Here is a 25984-nt window from a genome sequence, read left to right as displayed (position 1 = left end):
GGAGGAGAAAAAGAGGGCAGTAGCGTCACTCTAGGAGGAGAGAGAGAGAGGGCAGTAGCATCACTCTAGGAGGAGAAAAAGAGGGCAGTAGCGTCACTCTAGGAGGAGAGAGAGAGAGGGCAGTAGCATCACTCTAGGAGGAGAAAAAGAGGGCAGTAGCGTCACTTTAGGAGGAGAGAGAGAGAGGGCAGTAGCATCACTCTTTTAAGAGGAGAGAGAGGGCAGTAGCATCACTCTAGGAGGAGGAGAGAGAGGGCAATAACGTCACTCTAGGAGGAGGAGGAGGAGGAGAGAGAGGGCAGTACCTTCACTCTAGGAAGAAGAGAGAGAGGGCAATAGCGTCACTCTAGGAGGAGGATAGAGAGAGGGGGGGGGTAGTAGCGTCACTTTAGGAGGAGAGAGAGGGCAGTAGCATCACTCTAGGAGGAGGAGAGAGAAGGCAGTAGCGTCACTCTAGGAGGAGGATAGAGAGAGGGGGGGGTAGTAGCGTCACTTTAGGAGGAGAGAGAGGGCAGTAGCATCACTCTAGGAGGAGGAGAGAGAAGGCAGTAGCGTCACTCTAGGAAGAGGAGAGAGAGGGCAGTAGCGTCGCTCTAGGAGAACGAGGGGCTAGAGAGGACAGTAGCGTCGCTCTAGAAGGAGGAGGGCTAGAGAGAGGGCGGTAGCAAGGCCCAGGAGGATGAAGGGAGTGGCCACAGTCTTCAGGTCAACACTGGTCACCACCAGCTGGTTACAGTCGCTTATGGGCGGCGTCCACGTCACCTTCCACTTGTTCATCAAGCCGAAGACCCACATATCCAGGATCCTACAAGAAAGAGCACAGTCGTAAATATGGAATTATCAAAAGAAAGTGCCAATCCTGGAAGACTTTTGCATTATACTCGCAATTAAATCTGTATTATATACATAAATAGAAGGAGCATCACTCCTGTATGCGGGTCATATAAAAAATACAGTACAATTAAAACAATAAACCTAAATATATAGGTAGAAATAGCCTAAGCTACTCTATCCCTTTGAGATGTATTTATTGCTTATCTCAATAAACATACTTGAACTTGAACCTACACACTGTTAAACAGTGGAATGAGAGGAGAGTCTTTCTTGAGCGCCAGAGAGCGTTGAATGGGGAACTCTGAGGAAGGTAAGATGAACACCCGACAGTCCGTGCCGAAGGTGTGGTAGATGGAAATGTCGGCCGAGATATAGAGGTATGGCTCCTGCAGGACGCGCTTCACCCCCTCCTCCAGGGACGGCACAAGGGACTCCATGTCGTTGGCGGCGATCTTCTCCCACACCTTCCTGTGGGCCGGAGATGGCGACTCCTGCCAAAGATATCTCTACTCATACTTCTAGCATGGTTTTGTTAGCAGCTTCAAGCAGACACAAACATAATAATGGAACGTTCTGTGACTGTCTATCCAGGTGTAGCGTCCTGGTGACTGGATTTACACGGGTGTAGCGTCCTGGTGACTGGATTTACACGGGTGTAGCGTCCTGGTGACTGGATTTACACGGGTGTAGCGTCCTGGTGACTGGATTTACACGGGTGTAGCGTCCTGGTGACTGGATTTACACGGGTGTAGCGTCCTGGTAACTGGATTTACACGGGTGTAGCGTCCTGGTAACTGGATTTACACGGGTGTAGCGTCCTGGTGACTATATTTACACGGGTGTAGCGTCCTGTTGACTGGATTTACACGGGTGTAGCGTCCTGGTGACTGGATTTACACGGGTGTAGCGTCCTGGTGCCTGCATGCTAGCCTAACACTATTATACACCAACATTTCTTTAAAAATTTCATCTTGTGTGATGCCATAACAGCGCTTTGGGATTTATCGAATTAACATATGAAGTGTATGGATATAGACGCCACTACTTCTTTACCTAATAAGTGTTTAGAGCAAACTTTATACTTCTTCATGTGATAAGTATATAGAGCATTCCTCCACTACTTCCTTGCCTGATAAGTGCATAGAGCTACTCAGAGAGAGGTGGTGCCAGCGGGATCCCACAGGGATCCTTACTATAGGTAATTGTTGGAAATTTCCGACACCCCAAGTACTAACCCTTGACACAATAAGGTAAAAACGTTGTGTTAAGATAATAACCTTACTAACCATACTAATAGTTTAGGAATTGAAAGTTCAGAAATTCTAGAACATGCAAAGGGATGATTGCGTCAGCTGTCACATGTTCACGGTGACTATTCCTTTGCCTAACACTTGATAAAAACTCCGTTTGCAATTTGCTTTCATTTGCGACTGCCATCTTAGATAGAGTTTACTCAATAACTAGATCGAATTCTTTGATTTTCTCTTTTTAGTAAAGTTTAAAACCGCCGTAAATAAGTGCTTGATGGAGGAAGAAGAATGATCATACTGGGAATTCTATCTCAATTTATTACTCCCTAAATTACTTAATTCTTTGCGGTTAGATATCAGAAACGGTACAAAACTGGTCATAGTAATTGAGGATAATAAAATCATTCATAAACCTAGCATATACCTCCTTTCATTCATAAATTTGCACCGAAAAGAGGTGCCGGAACTATCAGCTGTGACCGTCAACAACCTGTCCTCTTAAAAAGAACGTCGCTTTTGGCCGTTTGCCCGTATGGCCGAATTTGGACGTAATTTAAAAATGAAAAAAAAATGAAAATAAATTTGGGATTTTTTTTTTCAACAACAGTAAGTTAAGGGTCCTCTGATAGGTTAGGTGGGCAGGAAATTCTCATAAAGTTTCAAAACGTTATGAAAAACGTTAATTTAAAGTTTCCTGTTATAACCTCAGCTGTGAGGGAGGAGGTGTGGTAGGACGCCGCGCACCAGCACAGTCGGTCAGCACATGGCGCTAGGGACGGACGGACGTACCACCGAGCTCGCGCTTTGGCGCCATATTTGTGTTTACAAGACAGAGAAGGGTGTCTCTCGGAGGTGCAAGATGAGCAGCAGAGTCGTGTCACAGAACAAATAAACCACGCATCGGACTGCCGCATTCTCCAAACACGTGTCCCGGTTGTATACCTTTCTTCTTTTATTACTAGATAATAAGATTAAGAATGATTAAGAATGATGATTAAGGTAAGATTAGAATGAGTGAGGTAAGATTAGAATGTCAACCGGTTACGAGGGATATGTAATAAATAAACCCAGTAAGCTTCTGTCTTCCCTGGGTACTATCGAATATTCTTGCAATGTCTTTATAGCAGGTTGTAGCAATTAGTACATTGTGAAATACCGGCAGATCTACTGTGATGTGAGGAGGTACCCCCCCCCCCTGTTCCAGCACGACGTAGTACTGGAGGCAGTGACCACGAGGTCTACATTACATGCATGATCCAAAGTACCTACGGGCTCACCATAGCCCGTGCTACTTGGAACTGCTTGTTCCAGGTAGCGAATCTTTAACAACAACAACCTGTTGCCTTTCTCGTGTCCGAGCTAGTCTAGGAGGAATTCTTCTGACCAGCTATGATTAAAATTCTCACAATTAACCAATAGTAGTGTAGCATTCTAACCAATTCATTTAAATATTCTTATTTTAAAATTTCAGATGGGTTTAGCATTATTAAATCAGCCCCCAAATTTGTATATAGGGTAACATCTAGCAGGAATTAAGCACAAACATGCAGTCCACTTTATATAGCCCACTGACTCATAATAATTTTTAAATTTAAGTAAACACCTGCTGGAAAATTCCCCACAGTAATCTCTGGTCTATACAAGACTATATCTGCCTGAAACGCTATGCGTGTTAGTGGCTTTGCAAGAATGTAAAAGTACGAATCTTATGTAATCTCTCAAACCCATTGTGCCTTATTGTAAATAAAAATTATTATATAAATCGTGTACTTGACAGGATAGACGTCTTCATCTCACTCTTTGTTGATGAATCAAAAATAATAATGAAGATAAAAATGACGGAAAACTACAGAAAGCTACAGTGCCTAAACAAGCTGAAAACATGATCCAACAAGTGACTACTGGTTTAACTTGTGCAAGTGCAAAGTTGTGAAGCTGGGTGCCTGGGAGAGGAGGCTAGAAATAAAATACAAGAGAGAGGAAACCCTCCTGGATTCTGAGAGCAAAATAGTTATGTATTGTTATCGTGCCGAACCTATTGCTGTGTGCAAGGCTGGGACTCAACATACCTACCACCTTTAAATATCTGAACAGGGATTCCTTCAGGAGCATGAATACTATAAGTGACTGACCAATTCTGGAATATGCGACATCATTTGAACTCCTTACCTTTTTAGACATAGAAGTAAACCCGTAGAAAATCCAAAGGGTTACCACCATACTAGTACCAAAACTAAGCGGTGTGAGTTATGAGGAAAGACTTAAGGAAATACATGTGTACCCGGAAAAGTTCCTCAAGCGAGGAGCCTCTACGCCAGCCTACACCGAGGGAAGGATTACTGTTGACATCTGTAACGGAGTTGATCCGTGGGAGAGAGGGTCCGGCTGCCAGGGCAGAGATCAGGTCACTGTTGTAGTGGGCTATCAGTAGCAGCTGCAGCATCAGCACCGACACCACAACTATACGACCTGATGTAGACACCATCTTCACCCAAGTTCCTGAGAAGATAAATTTAATTACTACATACAGTAGCGGGCAGCAATGCAAAGGAAACTAGGAGCGGTGTGATGCATGATAACGCGTGAAAAATGATGTATACAGAAAATAAAGTTCGTGGAAATGTTGACACCCAAAAGATTTATTGAAATTGCTTGAGTCCAATAAGTCGTTGGCACTCAAGAAAAGTGATGAATGAGGATAAAACAAAATAAAAATTATACTGATTCAACAGAAAATAAGCGTACAATGAACTTTAATAAAATTAGATTTTTTTTTAGGTATGAGTAAAGAAGGCGCAAGTAAAGTCAATTAGATATTCATATATGCAAAATTGTGATGTATTAGGGTAATATGGAAGACTTTTACTACCATGGTAACACTTCTCAGACATGAAGGCAACGGTGGGGAGAATTTACGTCGAAGGTAGTAGTGAAATGAGATTAGAAATAGGTTAGACGGATTAGAAAAAGATAAAAGATCAGGGGTTGGGGAGAGGTTAGAGTTAGACAAGGTTAAAAGAGGTTAGTTGGGTTAGAAATAGGTTAAACATAGTTAGTTAAAAGTTTTTAGACAAGGTTAAACAGAAAACAAAACATATTCCAGACAGAAGAAAAGTTAAAGCAAGTAATAAAGCGACCAAATTTACGAAGAAACGTCTGGATCTGAATGTAAATAAAAAGATAGAAGTTGAAGGGAACACAAAAAGTGAACAAATGGGGGGAAGCGCAGACAGGCTTGGGGAACAGCAGCGCATCAGACGACAAGATGATTACCATAACACGTGTTCATAATATTAATTTAAAACTCTTGGGAAAAATGAGTACTCTGTAGGTTTATTTGCTGACATTCGTAAGGTTTTTGACACCGTTAACCACAATAACCTTCTTTAACTGCAACACTATAGAGTCAGAGGTCACTCCCTCCAATACCTGCAGGTCTTACCTCAATGACAGGTTTCAGTATGTCTCTATGAATGATGGTACTTCTCTTACCTTACCCATTAACATTGGTGTTCCAAAGTATACTCGGTCCTCTCTTCTTTCTCATTTACATCAATAACCTTCCAAATGCCTGTCAACAACTTAAGGCAATTTTGTTTACTGATGACACAACCTCCATTTTCTTCAGTCCTAAACCTCTTATTCTGAATGACATAGTAAATACTGAACTAAACAAAAAAGTCCATCTCTGGTTAACTGCTAACTCACCCGTAACATTGATAAAACCTTTGATATATTGTTTGGTTATAAATCCACAGATCAATTAACCTACGAATTAACAATACCAAAATTAGTAATAGAGTAGATAGTAAATTCCTTGGTGCTCTCATTGATAAGTTGAATTTCTAGTGTCTTATACAAAATCCAGCAATTTTTTTTAAAACAGTTGACATTCTTTCTAAAATCAGACACTTTGTACCTCGCTCTGTCCAGGTAATGCTTTAGTACTTGCTCATCTTTCCTTATCTCACCTATGGTATCTGTGCCTGGGGTTGTACTACCCAAAATTATCTTCACCCTCTAATTACTCATCATAAATCATCAATTAGAACAATAATAAACCTCGATAAAAGCCAAAACGTGTATAAATACACTCTGGCGTCCTGTCCCCAGACACAATGAAATATTTAGAAAAATGCTCTGCAAATCATGGGTCCCATATTTGGAATGACCTCGATTCCCTAATCACATCAAAGACTGACTTTGCCTCAACTAGTTTAAAAGAGAAACTAAGAACTAAGAACTATCTGATAAACTATGTAACCTACATTAATTCCTAAATGTCAACCTGTGTTTTGCTGTTATTGAACTTTAATTACTGAACCTGTATTATTGCTGTTGCCTGAAATGTTGAAATTAATAAAGCTCTCGTATTCTTTTCGTTTATGTTGTAAAATTAATATGTTCTGTTAATATTTTTCCTATTCCCATCATCGTGTAATAATTGTCATTTTGTATTGATGTACCTCAACTCATTATTGTTTTTGGTCTCATTTAGTATGAAGTCTTTTAGTTTTTAATCCATTTTATTCCCGAATCGCTCTGTGTAATAGTGGCTTTAGGCAGTGTACCTGGGCAACCCATGATTCATACAATCTTCTTATATCCTAAGTATAAATGTTTGTACTCTGGCATAAATAAAAATTATTATTATTATTATTATAGATGAATGATGGCTTGATGACTCAACATGCAGAGTGAATTGCACAGAGTATGGCAGATATATATTGGTGAGGAGGATTGGGTGGGCTGCTGACGAGAATACATAATGTTTTAGAGTACCTTTAATTTTTTTAATCTAATTAGTTTCTTTAGAGCCCCCCATACTCATTCAGTAGTTGTTGACAGAAAGTTAGTCATATAATGGGTACTTTATCCTGATGATCACGTTAACCAGTTTTTCAGACAATATTTACCTTGTCCACAGAGGAAGCCGAAGATGACCAAAGCAGAGTCACTGAGGTTGAGGCGGACCTCTTGGCTTGAGTAGCGAGCCACAAGGCGCAGGGTGACGACAAGCACCACCAACACAACAAACACCACCATCCACACCTTCCACTGGAACTGACGCGTGTACGTCGACCACATCTGGTCTCCGGTGGTTGGCCGCCTCATTACTGTCTTATACCTGCCGGTCAGTACAGTAGTGACAATGTCCCGCCAAGACCCAAAGGTCACAACATGTACCATGGTTCTTGGGCTTAAGGAAAACCAACACAAGTATATGCGGAGTTTTTATTTTAATGTGTTACGATACAATTAATTAATGTTAAAGGAGCATGGGGCCCTGAGCAGAGTTTTACAGTCCTAGTAGAGGCAGGGGGCCCAAAGCGGAGTTTAGATAGCCCCCAAATGTATCCAACTATCCTGAGACCACATTGATGATTGCCTGGCTTTACATTGTAAACTAGGGAGACACTTTCCTCCCTTCCACCGAGTTTACACTACTTGCTACACTGTATGATCAGACTACCAACCCCATAACAACGGGCCCAATGCAACACTACATGCCAATCCTCTACAGGATTGCAACAGCATGCGTCAGTCCTTCACAGGACTGCAAAATTACATGTCAGCTCTCTACAGGACTGCAACACCATGTGCCAACCCTCCATAAGACTATAACAGCCATCCATGCCCATTAGATCTACACAATATAATTTTCAACTGCATAAAATGGACCCTCCCCCCCCCCCCCTCACCACACCAAATGTTACTAACCAGGACTCTTGGCTTGCACTTAACTGACCTCTACATACAGGGCAGTTAAACTTGACTTCTTGGTGTATACAGGACTCTACTCAGCTGCCATCGTCGTCATCGTCGATCACCGGGTTATGCTTAACTGAATATCTTATGTTCTCAATTACCTTTTTATACCACAATTTATCACTATAATTTATTGTAACTTTTATTTCAGTGTTTGTTAAATTAGTATTTCATTCAGTAGCTTGCATTACTTATGGTTTGTGGCTGTATCTTATCCACCGAGACATCTTTGACTTAGTGTAAAAGCCCCGGGTGGCTGTGTGTCTAGACGGCCTTAGTGTACACATCTTGAGGTTATCTTGAGATGATTTCGGGGCTTAGCGTCCCCGCGGCCCGGTCCTCGACCAGGCCTCCTTGTTTGTTCTCCCCCCCCCCTCCCAAGAAGCAGCCCACAGCAGCTGTCTAACTCCCAGGTACCTATTTACTGTTAGATGAACAGGTGCATCAGGGTGAAAGAAACTCTGCCAAATTTGTTTTCGCCTCCACCGGGGATCGAACCCGGAGCCTCAAGACTACGAATCTGAAGCGCTTTCCACTCAGCTGTCAGGCCTCTGGCTGGATGTCCAGACAGCCTGGTGAGCCATTTGATGGCAGGGGCTAGGTGTGAGGATGGGTTCTAGGTGTAAGGGCAGTTACTAGGTGTGAGGATGGGTTCTAGGTGTAAGGGCAGTTACTAGGTGTGAGGATGGGTACTAGGTGTGAGGATGGGTTCTAGGTGTAAGGGCAGTTACTAGGTGTGAGGATGGGTACTAGGTATAAGGGCAGTTACTAGGTGTGAGGATGGGTACTAGGTATAAGGGGAGTTACTAGGTGTGAGGATGGGTACTAGGTATAATGGCAGTTACTAGGTGTGAGGATGGGTACTAGGTGTAGGGGCAGTTACTAGGTGTGAGGATGGGTACTAGGTGTAGGGGCAGTTACTAGGTGTCCGCGCAGGTGCTAGGTGTGATTAGTGGAAACCCAGACGGGGACCGGTCATTTTAGCTTTTGCCGACGCCGGTCCCTGTCAGGGCTGTTTTTCGTTACCTCGGCGACACCCGGATTCCGTCCTGGTCGTTTTTCTTTACCTCAGCGACTTACCTCCCCTTCTAGGACGTTTTCGTTTCCTAGGCAACTGATTGGTCGTAGCCCATTAGGTGTTTTTCATTTGTCCATTGTGATTAGACAGTTCCCTTAAATCTCCTTCTGTCTTAACCGAGGACATAAAACGCCTACCTTCTGTCATCTCTAATATGCAATGACGTCATCACTCAGCCATCTCCATCTTCACTCAATAAACCCGTTTTCTGTTATTGCATAATTAGTCCCATTTTCATGTTTATTCCCATTTTCATTATTTCGGCCCAAGGTGATTAAAGGGTTGTCTTCCATCATCCCTAATGTGCAATGACGTCATCCAGCAACCGTCCCTCAATATGTCCGTTTTTCGTGGTACCTTATTTAATCCTATTGTCAAAGTTTGAATCCCATTTTCATACTTTTTCCCCCATTTTCAAAGATTATTTTTGGTTAAAGTATTTAATCCCATTCTCAAAGTTTGAATCCCATTTTCATACTTTTTCCCCCCACTTTCAAAGATTATTTCTGGTTAAAGATTGTATATTAAACATCTCATTATATATCTTCACAAACATAAACATTACAGTCTCCGTGGTGTAGTGGTAAGACACTCGCCTGGCGTTCCGCGAATGCTATGTCATGGGTTCGTATCCTGGCCGGGGAGGATTTACTGGGCGCAAATCCTTAACTGTAGCCTCTGTTTAACGCAACAGTAAAATGTGTACTTGGATGAAAAAACGATTCTTCGCGGCAGGGGATCGTATTCCAGGGACCATAGGATTAAGGACTTGCCCGAAACGCTACGTGTACTAGTGGCTGTACAAGAATGTAACAACTCTTGTATATATATAACATAACAAATAAGAATAAAATTGAAGAAGGCCTTTTGGAGGGACCATACTCCTATTTACTTCTGGCCCATGTTGAATCAAAACATCATCAAAACTATGAGATACTCTGCAGAAGATCTGTGGTCACAGATCACAATTCAATTTCATCAAACCAATTCAAGTATCTAAGGAAAGCTTCCTTTCATATGGAAGAGTTTTCCAAATACAACTGCCATGCGGTTTATGCAAGTATATCGTACATATGAAGCTCGCGTTTTCCTTAGATAAGTGAATTGGTTTGATGAAATTGAACTGTGATCTGTGACCACCAAGTGCTGTCGGGTTGTTGGGAATATAGCCTCGGCTACCAATGACGTTTGAACACTGGTCAGAGTACTGGACTCGCCAGTGGGTTTTCACCTCCTGAGGGTCTAAGGTTCGAACCCTTTCATGAGGAAGCAGCCCGTCCTCCAAACAAAGATCCAAAAGTGATTCCATGCACCCGCCAAACCCCCTGTTTATGAATGAAAAGCGGTTTACACACGACTCACAACTGCTGACGTTCGAACATATCCAGAACAAGTGTTTCACTGACGAATTTTGTTCGAATCACAACGCAGCCCGTCCTCCAAACAAAGATCCAAAAGTGATTCCATACACCCGCCAAACCCCCTGTTTATGAATGAAAAGCGGTTTACACACGACTCACAACCGCTGACATTCGAACATATCCGGAACAAGTGCTTCACTGACGAATTTTGTCCGAATCACAACGCTATAAATGCTTCACCCACGTACTACAAATACAAATAATCGCCAACAGAACCTAAACACCTAACCTAACCTATGCCTATATATGCACAATATGCTAATATATTATAATATTAATTTATACTTGAGAAAATTCCCGTTTTGAATGAACAGCATATTAAAATTTATGAATGCGTCTGTGGGGTCGACCGCTGGATGTAATGGACTTGAGTCGAGGACGGGTTGGAGGAAGAGTTTTTCAAATACAATTGCCTTGCTACGTGTGAGGGTGGATGTGCTAGGTGTGAGGGTGGGTGCTAGGTGTGAGGGTGGGTGCTAGGTGTGAGGGCGGGTGCTAGGTGTGAGGACAACCAGGAACAACAAACCTGCCATATAGAACCCCGATGAGGAAGTCGACGGCGGAGCTGCGTCCTGGGGTGATGTCCAGCGCCGCCACGATGATCTCGGCCTCGTTCCTCACCACCTCCCCGACCATGCCGTTCCACCGGCCGCCCTTCATGGCCCCCCAGGTACCGTCCCTCACGCGGTGACACCTGTACCTGCACCACGCACTTCTTCATGTACCTGCACCACGCACCCCTTCATGTACCTGCACCATGCACCCCTTCATGTACCTGCACCACGCACCCCTTCATGTACCTGCACCATGCACCCCTTCATGTACCTGCACCATGCACCCCTTCATGTACCTGCACCATGCACCCCTTCATGTACCTGCACCATGCACCTCTTCATGTACCTGCACCATGCACCCCTTCATGTACCAGCATCATGCACCCCTTCATGTACCAGCACCATGCACCCTTTCATGTTAAGCCTGGTGATAACCTCTCAACCATGGGTCAGGCATCTTTACACCAATATGGTTAAGGGAGGATGGGAACTGTCAGGATAAAACACTAACTCTGTATGGCTATATAGCACTTGGTACCTTGAGGTTACCTTGAGGTGCTTCCGGGGCTTAGCGTCCCCGCGGCCCGGTCGTCGACCAGGCCTCCTGGTTGCCGGACTGATCAACCAGGCTGTTGGACGCGGCTGCTCGCAGCCTGACGTACGAGTCCCTTGGCCTAATAGGTGCAATATAAATAAGAAGATTCTACATAAGAACGTAAGAATTAAGAAAACTGCAAAGGGCCTATTGGCCCATACGTGGTAACTTATATCAATATTCACCCACATTGAACAAATCCACAAGGGCCGTGACGAGGATTCGAACCTACGTCCGGGAGCATCCCAGACCTCATCGCTAAGGAAGCTGTCCACACTTGCCCTATTTCCAAAAAAGGCATTCCTTATTCAGACTTCTACCCATTCATTCATTCCTCATTCAGAGACCGCTGGCAATGTCGCTGGTCTGAGGTTACAGGTAGCACACTGCGCACTCTCAAAGTAACATATTCCCTTGGCCTAACTCCTACCTCCGTAATATACAATGGGAATACATATTGGCCATTTACACTAAACTCATGGACATTTAATGGAATGTTGTCCCTGCTCCTTGTTGTCCAAACTGCGTTGTCCCACTTACAGTCGTAAACCTCCTTGAGGAATGTCCCAGTTTTCAGGACGATCATATGTCTTGCTGTCCTAAGGTCCCTCAAGGACATTTGTCTCTCCACAAAATCCTTGGTGAATATGATATCTTTGATATCGCTCGTGTTAAATATTTTTGTTCTCATATTGGCATCCTCACTGATATTTAGTACCTTTTGAATATCCTGCAACACTGATGGTGGTATATAGTACTCACCTATATGTGCTTGCGGGGGTTGAGCTCTGGCTCTTTGCTCCCGCCTCTCAACTGCCAATCAACTCCATAGTCTCCTTGTCTTGGTGCCTTCTTTTGATAAGTAGTTTAGTTACTTATCTCCTTGTCATTATCAGTTATCTGACCTGTCTCAGTTTTTAATGGACTTGTCCTTTCCCAAATCTTTCTTTGATATAACTTGCCCTGCTTTACGAAGTTCATAGTTTCTTTTAAGTTTTCTCATTTCTGCTTTAACATTCCAAACCAGTTTGACGAATTCTTTTTCTAGATTGACTTCCCATTCTTAATTCGTACAAGAGTTTAATGGTCTTTAACAAGATGTTTGCGACTTTAGAGAATCAAGCCACTTACTGATACCGTTGCCACTTACGTGAAATTGGTGATCTTGTGTAGGTTGTAGAGAACATCCCCCAGCATCCCAACCAAGGTCACGGAGCCATCAGGGTTGGCATAGAGGATGGTCAATGGAGGTTGCTGTAGGAAGTAAGGTTAGACACACGTAAGTACATTTATGTTGCGTGAATATTACTGAACAGATGTGAGGATAAGTTAAATTCATCAAGTCCTCACTGCCCCCTCGTGGTGCACCAGTGGTGACAATACAATACAATGTTTATTAAAAAAGAATGTGTGTACAAAGAACATAAGAATAATGTACAAGTGTAAGGACTGGAGATACACAATCTATGAAGCCACCACTATACTTCTGCCCGAAACGCTTTGCGTAATAGTGGCTTTAGGCATTGTATTTACTAGCTCTATCTATAAAGCCAACAAACTTTGTAAAATCTCTTTATGTATGTACCTTTACCTAAATAAAAATTATTATTATTATTATTATTATTATTATTATTATTATTATTATTATTATTATTACGCAAAGCGTTTCGGGCAAAAGCACGACCAAAAAAATAAAAAAAAACAAAAATTTAACCAAAGGTGTGAGGGGGTAAAATACTTAATACTAAAGAAGAAAATGCTAACAACGTGAGAACGTTCATGGAAAATTCCAAAAGAATGTCAAAACAGATGTCACCTAAGGATGACAGGCATAGACCTAAAATATGGCATCAGTAGTAGTAGTAACAATAGTACAGTAGTTTACTTACATTAGTGACAGAACAGAAATACATGGTGTAGTTAAAACAGCAATTGGACTCTTTATCATAACATTACTTTTTAACATAACAGAACATAGAGTAATAGAGCAATTTAAGGTCAATGGGCCCAACAATAATAATGAACCAGGAAGAGAATGCATTTGCGTAAACACTTTAAGAAAGAAATGCAAGAAATTACAAGAAATAAAAATAAATAGTGTAGGACTAACACTATTCGAAGTATAAGACACATTAGAGAGAACAGCGGCAGGAGCAATGGTAGGAGAGATAAGAGGCGCCTGTCCAGAGAGCAGGGGCCAGATTCACGAAAGCAGTTACACAAGCACTTACGAACGTGTACATCTTTCCTCAATTTTTAACGGCTTTGGTTACATTTATTAAACAGTTTACAAGCATGAAAACTTGCCAATCAACTGTTGTTATTGTTATAAACAGCCTCCTGGTGCTTCGCAGCTCATTAACTGTTTAATAATTGGAAATAAAGCCGCCAAAAATTGAGAAAAGATGTGCAGGTTCGTAAGTGCTTTCGTGAATCTGGCCCCTGACATGTAAGGAGTACCTCGATGGTCGAGCAGCGGAGGTGAAGGCCAGTCAGGTCCCGCCGGCGGCCCACTGGCTCACCCATCACGCTTTCAACAACACCGAACCTCATGCATCTCTTCCTCGTCCTCATTCTTCCTTTTGCTGTTCCTAGTTGACTGTGGCTCATCTCATTGGTCACGTCGCAGTTGGTTGCGTTGGGTCTGTCTGAACGTTCGGGGGTGAGTGAGTGCGTGACGCAGGGAGCTGCGTCCCACCGCCCGACCTGTAGCGTCCTCTGGGGCAGGTCCTGCGTCACCTGGTAGGTCTCCCAGAGTGTGCCTGCTGTGCCGTCCTCAGTAAAGTTCACAACCGTCACCTGGAAGCACTCTACAGTGACCACCTGTCCTGCCTCAAGACATTATATTGTACTCTCAACAATTGTCGCTTAACTCAAACTAACAATTTTGTTATACTTTCAGTGTATGTGTGGAGAGAGAGAGAGAGAGAGAGAGAGAGAGAGAGAGAGAGAGAGAGAGAGAGAGAGAGAAAGTGTGTTGGATAGATTTATCTGTATATTGCTGTAACAGTTGCATGTTAACTATTACACCTCATGCTTCTGTTCACCCAGTAGTAAAAATGTACCCAGGAGTCACGCGATTTGTGGGTTGCACCCTGGCGAAGGTCAGGCAGGGAACCCACAACCACCTCAACAGACTAACTATCCTTGTCAGTGGTATACCATGACTAGCATGGGGTACAAGGCGTGGGAGTCGTTGCAACCCGTTCTCGCACTTGCTTATAGTCAATATTGGCTTATTTAATAAGTGCATATTTGACATACTAATTGATTGTGAATATTTTAGTTTACCTTGAAAAGCTTCATAGAAAACACCGACCTCACCTAACCTTCTTAGTATGTTAAGATAAGCATCTTATTGCTTCTTATTTACAATTATTACTTAACCTATCAACGATATAGGTTAAGTAATAATTGTAATTACGAAGCAATAAGATGCTTATCTTAACATACTAAGAAGGTTAGGTGAGGTCGGTGTTTTCTATGAAGCTTTTCAAGGTAAACTAAAATATTCACAATCAATTAGTATGTCACATATGCACTTATTAAATAAGTCAATATTGACTATAAGCAAGTGCGAGAACGGGTTGCATGAGTACATGGGGAAAATCAGAATCCCACTGGGAGCATGGGAGCATCTCTGGAACCTGAGTCTCATGAATGGGAGAGATTTGTGAAAGTCATTTAAAAGTGTACTATGAATACTTTCCTGTGGTGTACTTTCCTGTGGTGTACTGTGAGTACTTTCCTGTGGTGTACTGTGAGTACTTTCCTGTGGTGGACAGTGAGTACTTTCCTGTGGTGTACTGTGAGTACTTTCCTGTGGTGTACTGTGAGTACTTTCCTGTGGTGGACAGTGAGTACTTTTCTGTGGTGTACTGTAAGTACTTTCCTGTGGTGTACAGTGAGTACTTTCCTGTGGTGTACTGTGAGTACTTTCCTGTGGTGTACAGTGAGCACTTTTCTGTGGTGTACTGTAAGTACTTTCCTGTGGTGTACAGTGGGTACTTTCCTGTGGTGTACTGTGAATACTTTCCTGTGGTGTACTGTGAGTACTTTCCTGTGATGTACTGTGAGTACTTTCCTGTGGTGTACTGTGAGTACTTTCCTGTGGTGTACAGTGAGTAATTTCCTGTGGTGTACAGTGAGTAATTCCCTGTGGTGTACTGTGAGTAATTCTTTGTGGTGTACAGTGAGTACTTTCCTGTGGTGTACTAACCTAAAATTTCTCCTGAGATGAAGCTAGGATACTTTGTTAATAGGGAGGTACAGTGGGACCTGGGTACTGTGGAGGGGACCTACCTTGTTATCAAGAGGGAGGTACAGTGGGACCTGGGTACTGTGGAGGGGACCTACCTTGTTATCAAGAGGGAGGTACAGTGGGACCTGGGTACTGTGGAGGGGACCTACCTTGTTATCAAGAGGGAGGTACAGTGGGACCTGGGTACTGTGGAGTGGACCTACCTTGTTATCAAGAGGGAGGTACAGTGGGACCTGGGTACTGTGGAGTGGACCTACCTTGTTATCAAGAGGGAGGTACAGTGGGACCTGGGTACTGTGGAATGTACCTACCTTGTTATCAAGAGGGAGGTACAGTGGGACCTGGGTACTGTGGAGTGGACCTACCTTGTTATCAAGAGGGAGGTACAGTGGGACCTGGGTACTGTGGAATGGACCTACCTTGTTATCAAGAGGGAGGTACAGTGGGACCAGGGTACTGTGGAATGGACCTACCTTGTTATCAAGAGGGAGGTACAGTGGGACCTGGGTACTGTGGAATGGACCTACCTTGTTATCAAGAGGGAGGTACAGTGGGACCTGGGTACTGTGGAATGGACCTACCTTGTTATGAAGAGGGAGGTACACTTTTCTCAGTAGCTCTGGGAATGAGGCATCAGCCAGTAGCAGCCAGTTATCATGCATTCCTCCACCTTCAAACATCTGGAGTGAGTATAATATAGTTGATATAACATGACTGGAACGTTGACGTTCAGCGCTGGCCGTAACATTGGCAAGTGAGTAAATGTGCATAAATTACTTCTCAAATATTAGACGCAAAATGAATTCAGGTAGGATCATTAGGTCATTGAACACAGACGCCCACACACCACACACAAACACACACACACCACACACACACACACACACACACACCACACACACACACACACACACACACCACACACAAACACACACACACACACACACACACACACACACACACACACACACACCACACACAAACACACACACACACACACACACACAAACACACACACACACACACACACACACACACACACACAAACACATACTCTTTGACAAAGAGAGATTCCTAAAACCAGCAACTTTCAAGAATAAGAAAACACAGATTTATCTGGTAATCTCACACTGTAAACTCACACTATCTTGTACTACCCTCTTCCCCAATATTAGTACTTAAGACATATATCTTTACCAGTGTAATCACATCTGTCAATTTATATTGCAGTTATTTCTTGTTATAAAACCTTGCTACAATGTATCTTTTCATCTTACCTGAAATGTTAGATTTAGGACCTGCCAGAAATGCTGTGTGTGTTAGTGGCTTTGCAAGAATGTAAAAACATCAGTACTATGTACTCTCATAAACCCAATGTACCTTCTTGTGTGTGTGTATATATATATATATATATATATATATATATATATATATATATATATATATATATATATGTTGTTAAATGTGACCGAAAAAGTAACATTAATAATTCTAACACGAATTTTCTCAATATTTCTTATGTTTCTTTTTACTGTCGATGGTAATTAAAAAATCAATTCTCCAAAATTCATTTTTATTTCTAGTCTGACGCGACGCTTGAACGCCTTTCGTAATAACTTATTACATTTTCAAAGACTTTAGTTTACACACACACAACTATAACCTGAAAACACTTAACAGAGTTTTACTTATTCTAACGCTAAACAGCTTGTCTTATATACTCGCATTTGGGTGAGGTGAAATGTTGCAACAGTTTTGGATGAGGTGAACAAGCTTTTGACCAACACAAGACAGAACACGGAACAATGGGTATTAATTGGATAAATGAGAGGGAAGAATGGAAGTGACTGCAAAAGACCTATTGGCCCATACTTCCTCTTGATGCTTCTATATTGGGACGGAGTCTTGAAGTGGGTAGAATATAGTTGTGCATTAATTGGCTGTTGATTGCTGGTGTTGACTTTTTGATGTGTGAACAAGGAGACTTGCGGCATCGTAGCGCGGGATGTTGTGTTTATGGCGTCAGATGATCCTTGATGCTGCAGCCAGGCAGTTGTTTTCTGTTTGGCTGCTGGTGGCGCCAGGTATAAATGTGGTACAGGTCAAATGTGGCCCAATTTGATAGTCGACTGGAGATATTAAGCCAGTGCTTTGACTATTTGATATTTTTCATGCAACGAGTGGTCGCCGCCTCCTAATATGTGTTCAATGGTGAAGAGTATTTTAAGTGTTATAAATACTTGTTTGAAGTTTACTCTGGCACTATGATGTTGGAAGCAGTAAAGGAGGTAGTGTTTGATTGTTTCTGGCACATTACAGTGGATGCAGAGTTCGTTGATGTCTGTTCTGTACTTAGAGCTGTGTGCTGCTAGTTTGGTGTGTCCCAGCCTTAATCTGGTCATCGTTACATCAATTTCTCTGTTTTTTTTTTATCTGACATGTTTCCATGTTTCCCCATTTCTTTTTTATTGACCCATAGTACAAAGATGAGCATGACGTTTTCCATTTAATTACAAAATCTTGAGTGATGGTATTTTTGAAGGCTCCTTTACGTGCAACATGGGGAATTGGATGACGGGTAATGTGAGGTGTGTTGTGCATTGCTTTGGCTAGTTGATCTACTAGTTCATTATGGAGTATATCACAATGTGCTGGACCCATTAGATAGAGGTTTCATAGCCGTTCAATCGATGTTCGTGGAGAAGTTGAAGACATCGGTAAACAATCCCCTTGCACGTTGTTGAAGAGTGTGCAATTGCTTGAATCGCACTCTTGGAGTCACTGCAGATTGTATATATCCCAACTGGTAATATTGTGATTATTTGGAGAGTTTGGTATGAGGCATATAATTCAGCTATGAAAATAAATAGTTGGTTTGGTAGCCGCCATCCCTGCTTGAGATGGTATTCCGGTATCCATACAGCTAGTGACCGAGGGGTACGTTGTTCATGATGATGCGAGATCCATCTGTATAAATCGCTGTGGTATTTGGGTAGCAATTTTTCATTGTTGAGAGAAAGACTGAGGTTATGGCTGAGTTTGGTGCAGACTTTGGAATGTTGTCTTCGAGTTGTATTGATGTATTAGGAGTTGTATAAACCCAAGGTGGAATGGGGGAACAGTAAGTTGGGTTTCCGAGTTGTGGAGTAGAGAGAGGTCTATATTGAGGTTATTTGTAGCCCGTGTGAGGAAAGGTTGCGAGTGATTGGTTGGGAACATAAGAACATAAGAACAAAGGTAACTGCAGAAGGCCTTTTGGCCCATACGAGGCAGCTCCTATTCTATAACCACCCAATCCCACTCATATACTTGTCCAACCCGTGCTTGAAACAATCGAGGGACCCCACCTCCACAATGTTACGCGGCAATTGGTTCCACAAATCAACAACCCTGTTACTGAACCAGTATTTACCCAAGTCTTTCCTAAATCTAAACTTATCCAATTTATATCCATTGTTTCGTGTTCTGTCCTGTGTTGATACTTTTAATACCCTATTAATATCCCCCCGGTTATGTCCATTCATCCACTTGTAAACCTCTATCATGTCACCCCTAACTCTTCGCCTTTCCAGTGAATGCAACTTAAGCTTTGTTAATCTTTCTTCATATGAAAGATTTCTAATTTGGGGAATTAACTTAGTCATCCTACGCTGGACACGTTCAAGTGAATTTATATCCATTCTATAATATGGCGACCAAAACTGAACTGCATAATCTAAATGGGGCCTAACTAGAGCAAGATATAGCTTGAGAACCACACCAGGTGTCTTGTTACTAACGCTGCGATTAATAAATCCAAGTGTCCGATTTGCCTTATTACGAACATTTATGCATTGATCCTTTTGTTTTAAATTCTTACTAATCATAACTCCCAGATCCCTTTCGCAATCCGACTTCGCAATCACAACACCATCTAGCTCGTATCTTGTAACTCTATCATCATTACCTAACCTCAGAACTTTACATTTATCAGCATTAAACTGCATCTGCCAATCCTTTGACCATTTCAAAACCCTATCTAGATCAACTTGAAGTGATAGTGAGTCCTCCTCCGAATTAATTTCCCTACCGATTTTCGTATCATCGGCAAATTTGCAAATGTTGCTACTCAAACCTGAATCTAAATCATTTATATATATTATAAACAACAGAGGTCCCAGGACAGAGCCTTGAGGCACTCCACTTACAACATTTTCCCACTCTGACTTGATTCCATTTATACTAACTCTCTGTTTCCTTTGGTATAGCCATGCCCTAATCCAGCTTAATATAGCACCCCCAATACCATGAGACTCTATTTTTTTAATCAGTCTTTCATGTGGCACTGTATCAAAAGCTTTGCTAAAGTCAAGGTATACAACATCGCAATCCTTACCTCTATCAACTGCCTCAACAATGCTAGAATAAAAAGATAACAAATTTGTTAAACATGAACGGCCATTTATAAAACCATGTTGCGACTCAATTATTAATTTATGTTTTTCAAGATGAAGACGAATTTTATTTGCTATTATAGATTCGAGTAACTTTCCCACAATAGACGTTAGGCTAATTGGTCGATAGTTAGACGCAAGTGATCTATCTCCTTTCTTAAAAACTGGTATCACATTAGCAACTTTCCAAAACTCTGGCACTCTGCCTGACTCTATTGATTTATTAAATATGGTTGACAGTGGGTCACAAAGCTCCTCTTTGCATTCTTTAAGCACCCTAGCAAACACTTCATCCGGCCCTGGGGATTTGTTTGGTTTGAGTTTTACTATTTGTTTAAGAACATCCTCCCTGGTAACTGCTAAACTCGTCAACCTGTCCTCGTCCCCACCCACATAGACTTGTTCGGCTGAAGGCATATTGTTAAGTTCCTCTTTAGTAAATACAGATACAAAATATTTATTAAAAATACTACTCATCTCTTCATCACTATCTGTTATTTGACCTGTCTCAGTTTTTAATGGACCTATCCTTTCCCTAGTCTTAGTACGATATAACTGAAAAAACCCTTTAGGATTTGTCTTTGCTTGCCCTGCTATGCGAACTTCATAGTTTCTTTTTGCTTTCCTTATCTCTTTTTTAACATTTCTAACCAGTTGTACGAATTCCTGTTCTAAAGTGACCTCCCCATTTTTAATCCTTTTGTACCAAGCTCTCTTTTTACCTATAAGGTTCTTCAAATTCTTTGTTATCCACTTTGGGTCATTAGTATACGATCTATTCAATTTGTATGGTATACTACGTTCCTGTGCTTTGTTTAGAATATTCTTAAATAAGTTATATATTGAATCCACATCGAAATCCCCATTTAAGTCACCTATCGCTGGGTTCATGTCTCGCTCCAAGACCGGCCCACACCCCATACCCAAGCCTTTCCTGGGAGCTGGGAGTTATGTGGATTAACTGTTGGGTTAAATTTTTGATCTGTATGGGTGTGCCTGGTGAGCAGTGGTACAGAGTGACAGATAGTTGGCACACATTATGTCTCGTCTGGTGGCTAGGCTTGTGAGGCCCGTTTCCCCGTGAAGTCCAAGGATAGGAGTGGAACGCATTGCGCCACATACAAGTCGCATGGCATTGTTTTGGATGACCTCGAGGCTCTGTAGGTTAGTAGGCGCAGCCGACGCATATGCTTGGCAACAATAGTCTAGTTGGCTGCGAATGTTGGTTGTATAGAAACGGAGCAAAATTTTATGGTGTGCTCCTCAGGTGGTGCCAGTGAGGGCTTTTAGTATGGCGAGTCGTGGTTGTGTCGTCTGTTTAAGGTGTTGAATGTGTGCTTGCCATGTAAGTAAGGGCGAGTCGAAATGCATGCCAAGGTATTTATGTTCTCGTATGTGAAAACTCGTAGAGGTGGGAACAACGTCGTGTAGTGTACCCTTCCTCCAGGACGCAACACGTTAGTGAAGATGAATGGGATATTGTGGGTTGATCTAGACGTTAGTTTCAATCGCATTTGGGTCACTGTGTACTTAGCTGCCTCCTGGGGATGCTACATCATCTGTGAGTAACTGTGGGCTCAAGGAGCAGATGTGGGCTCACGGAGCAGCTGTGGGCTCACGGAGCAGCTGTGGGCTCACAGAGCAGCTGTGGGAAGCTGTGGGCTCACGGAGCAGCTGTGGGCTCACGGAGCAGCTGTGGGCTCACAGAGCAGCTGTGGGCTCACAGAGCAGCTGTGGGAAGCTGTGGGCTCACGGAGCAGCTGTGGGCTCACAGAGCAGCTGTGGGCTCACAGAGCAGCTGTGGGCTCACGGAGCAGCTGACAAATTTGGAGGAGCATCAGCAGTCGTGTCGTCACGCCGCCAACAACAACAATCCTCCTATCTATGTTCTCCATTTTCAAGTTCTACAATAACATTGCTGTGCTTCCAGTCACTGAACCCCAATGTAACAACAGATATTCTTTCTGGGACAGTTGGCGACATACAAAGCAGTACAAACGACCTTGGGATGGTCTATAGAGTAGCCATTCGCGTTTTACATACTCGCCATTCCGCTGTTCACGTTTGAACTCATTGTTTGATAAATACCTGGCCTTCATATTCTCCATTCCAGCTGTTTTATACACGCTGCGTGAGTTTGAAAGGTTGCTATCATGATTCTGACCATGAATCCCCATGGATTCATGGGGATTCATGAGAACCCACCATGAATCCAGTAATGAATCCAGTATGAGAACCCACCATGAATCCAGTAATCTATTGTGTTAGTATCATTAATGTTCCATAGCCCCGGGTCTGTCTCGAGGATTGCAAACTTCTTTATTGTTACAGATTTTGGTATATCCTCTTGTGTCGCAAGCAGCAACAACAGGCAATGATGGCATGTCTGCTGAAACTGGATGATTGGTAGCAGGAGTGGAGGCTGATGTGGTTGCTGTATCTGAAGGACCAGTACTAGTGGCTGACATTGTAGGAGTGGAGGCTGATGTGGTTGCTGTATCTGAAGGAACAGTACTAGTGGCTGACATTGTAGGAGTGGAGGCTGATGTGGTTGCTGTATCTGAAGGACTGGTATGAGTGGCTGTCGTTGTAGGAGTGGAGGCTGATGTGGTTGCTGTATCTGAAGGACTGGTATGAGTGGCTGACATTGTAGGAGTGGAGGCTGATGTGGTTGCTGTATCTGAAGGAACAGTACTAGTGGCTGACATTGTAGGTGTGGAGGCTGATGTGGTTGCTGTATCTGAAGGAACAGTACTAGTGGCTGACATTGTAGGAGTGGAGGCTGATGTGGTTGCTGTATCTGAAGGACTGGTATGAGTGGCTGTCGTTGTAGGAGTGGAGGCTGATGTGGTTGCTGTATCTGAAGGACCAGTACTAGTGGCTGACATTGTAGGAGTGGAGGCTGATGTGGTTGCTGTATCTGAAGGACTGGTATGAGTGGCTGTCGTTGTAGGAGTGGAGGCTGATGTGGTTGCTGTATCTGAAGGACTGGTATGAGTGGCTGACATTGTAGGAGTGGAGGCTGATGTGGTTGCTGTATCTGAAGGACTGGTACTAGTGGCTGACATTGTAGGAGTGGAGGCTGATGTGGTTGCTGTATCTGAAGGACCAGTACTAGTGGCTGACATTGTAGGAGTGGAGGCTGATGTGGTTGCTGTATCTGAAGGAACAGTACTAGTGGCTGACATTGTAGGAGTGGAGGCTGATGTGGTTGCTGTATCTGAAGGACCAGTACTAGTGGCTGACATTGTAGGTGTGGAGGCTGATGTGGTTGCTGTATCTGAAGGACCAGTACTAGTGGCTGACATTGTAGGAGTGGAGGCTGATGTGGTTGCTGTATCTGAAGGACTGGTATGAGTGGCTGTCGTTGTAGGAGTGGAGGCTGATGTGGTTGCTGTATCTGAAGGACTGGTATGAGTGGCTGACATTGTAGGAGTGGAGGCTGATGTGGTTGCTGTATCTGAAGGACTGGTACTAGTGGCTGACATTGTAGGAGTGGAGGCTGATGTGGTTGCTGTATCTGAAGGAACGGTACTAGTGGCTGACATTGTAGGAGTGGAGGCTGATGTGGTTGCTGTATCTGAAGGACTGGTATGAGTGGCTGACATTGTAGGAGTGGAGGCTGATGTGGTTGCTGTATCTGAAGGACTGGTACTAGTGGCTGACATTGTAGGAGTGGAGGCTGATGTGGTTGCTGTATCTGAAGGAACGGTACTAGTGGCTGACATTGTAGGAGTGGAGGCTGATGTGGTTGCTGTATCTGAAGGACTGGTATGAGTGGCTGACATTGTAGGAGTGGAGGCTGATGTGGTTGCTGTATCTGAAGGACCAGTACTAGTGGCTGACATTGTAGGTGTGGAGGCTGATGTGGTTGCTGTATCTGAAGGACCAGTACTAGTGGCTGACATTGTAGGAGTGGAGGCTGATGTGGTTGCTGTATCTGAAGGACTGGTATGAGTGGCTGTCGTTGCATCTGTGTTGAGCTACGATGTTAATTTGGGAAATTTTCCCGTTTTCTCCTTTCCCTCTGCAGCTCTCTTCCTCTTCTCTGCTCCACTCAAAACATTGCGTTTCATTTGTGCTGAAAGTGTTATATTCACCTGGGAATATATATTTTAAATATTTAGTATTAAGTCCCACACCAAGATGCAGGGTTATATTATATAAGTGTGCTTGCAACAAGACCTAAATATGTAAAAATTCTGCTTCCATAATGAACATGTCCCGTGCTCGTGGGGCCCCCTATGCTCGTGGAGCCCCTTATGCTCCTGGGGCGCCCTATGCTCGTGGAGCCCCCTATGTTCCTGGGGCCCCCTATGCTCCTGGGGCCCCCTATGCTCATGGGGCCCCGTATGGTCTTGGGGCCCCCTATGCTCATGGGGCCCCTATGCTCCTGGGGCCCCCTATGCTCATGGGGCCCCCTATGCTCCTGGGGCCCCCTATGCTCATGGGGCCCCTATGCTCGTGGGGCCCCCGGGCAAGTGCCCATCGGGCTCATGCGGTAAGACGGCTCTGCTCAAGGTCATTCTGAATGTTAAAACACAGTATCTTATCCTCCACCCAGGGCTCTGGGCACCCTCTTACTCTCAGTCCCAACACTGGAACTGTGCACACAACCACGTCCATACCTGTTAGCATAAGTGTCACATATATATAACCAGGAAAACTGGACTCTCCCTTAGCAACTTAGTCAGTAGACCGTCAATATACTGTACCCCGTCTTGCACCCTGTGTACTACAACCCGGTGGCTTATCTTAAGGTCTGGCAAGAGAAATCCCTCAGTAAAGCAAGAATCGGTCGACTCCGTTCCTCCTGGCGTCGGGTCAAGATGGCGTCCGTCCCTCTTGCGTCACTCACCCATGAATACTTTATCCGTCAAACCCCCCCCCCCTCCTTTAATGACTCCATTAACCATGCTCCCTGTGCAGGTTATGTGATTAAATCCACTTTTCCTTCACAGTTTTGCCTTACAACTATACATTATTCCTGACAATCTCCAGCTCAGGTTGACCAGACCACGCACTAGAAAGTGAAGGGACGACGTCGTCCCTTCACTTTCTAGTGAGCGACATACACTTTCTAGTGTATGTCTGGTCAACATACTTCAGCCAGGTTATTGTGACTCGTCGCCTCCAGCTCAGGTACTACTTTGCTGGGCGGAGTCCTCAGTCACCCGCGGCCTCCCAGTTGCCAGCTGTAGATTTCTTTCATGAAAAACACTCTCAAATGCCCACACACAACTTCTCTGTATTAACAGATAATTTGTTATAAAGATTGTCTCCCATTATACATCTACTCAGGAGATATGTTCGTAACAGTGCACAGTTGAAAAGTTGACCGTTAAAACTTCCGGAGGAGGTCTAGTGCTCATACCAGTAGCTCGTACGGTACTGTAGATCTAGTCTGGCCTCTGGCTCAGCTTGACCATCCTCATGTCTGCCATCAGCAGCCATCTGTGTGGCCTCTGGCTCAGCTTGACCATCCTCATGTCTGCCATCAGCAGCCATCTGTGTGGCCTCTGGCTCAGCTTGACCATCCTCACGTCTGCCATCAGCAGCCATCTGTGTGGCCTCTGGCTCAGCTTGACAATCCTCATGTCTGCCATCAGCAGCCATCTGTGTGGCCTCTGGCTCAGCTTGAACATCCTCATGTCTGCCATCAGCAGTTGCCATACGTGGAGTATCATAGAAGCAACACACTTATTCCGTATAAAAGTCGCTCAGATAATCGAAGATCACTAATGACTGATCACTTGTGCACCGAACTCCTCCAGGGCCGTGGGTCTGGA

General features: G+C 43.5%; 2 protein-coding genes across 2 annotated transcripts; both read right to left on the bottom strand.

Annotated features, from left to right (window-relative positions):
- Positions 1–609: 609 nt before the first annotated feature.
- On the bottom strand, positions 610–7201 carry LOC123765680 (probable glutamate receptor). The gene is made up of 4 exons (XM_045754363.2): positions 7001–7201; positions 4366–4583; positions 1069–1325; positions 610–805 (listed from the first exon to the last, which is right to left on the bottom strand). The coding sequence occupies exons 1-4, from the start codon at positions 7197–7199 to the stop codon at positions 610–612; spliced, it is 870 nt and encodes a 289-aa protein (XP_045610319.2). The 5' UTR covers positions 7200–7201.
- Positions 7202–22468: 15267 nt separating this feature from the next.
- On the bottom strand, positions 22469–24103 carry LOC123765679 (uncharacterized). The gene has a single exon (XM_045754362.2). The coding sequence runs from the start codon at positions 24101–24103 to the stop codon at positions 22469–22471; it is 1635 nt and encodes a 544-aa protein (XP_045610318.2).
- Positions 24104–25984: the final 1881 nt, after the last annotated feature.

The sequence above is a fragment of the Procambarus clarkii genome, chromosome 30 (genome assembly GCF_040958095.1).
Source record: "Procambarus clarkii isolate CNS0578487 chromosome 30, FALCON_Pclarkii_2.0, whole genome shotgun sequence".
NCBI lineage: Eukaryota > Metazoa > Arthropoda > Malacostraca > Decapoda > Cambaridae > Procambarus > Procambarus clarkii.
The sequence above is the reverse complement of the archived record's forward strand: the minus strand, read 5'-3'. Positions and strand labels throughout refer to the sequence as shown.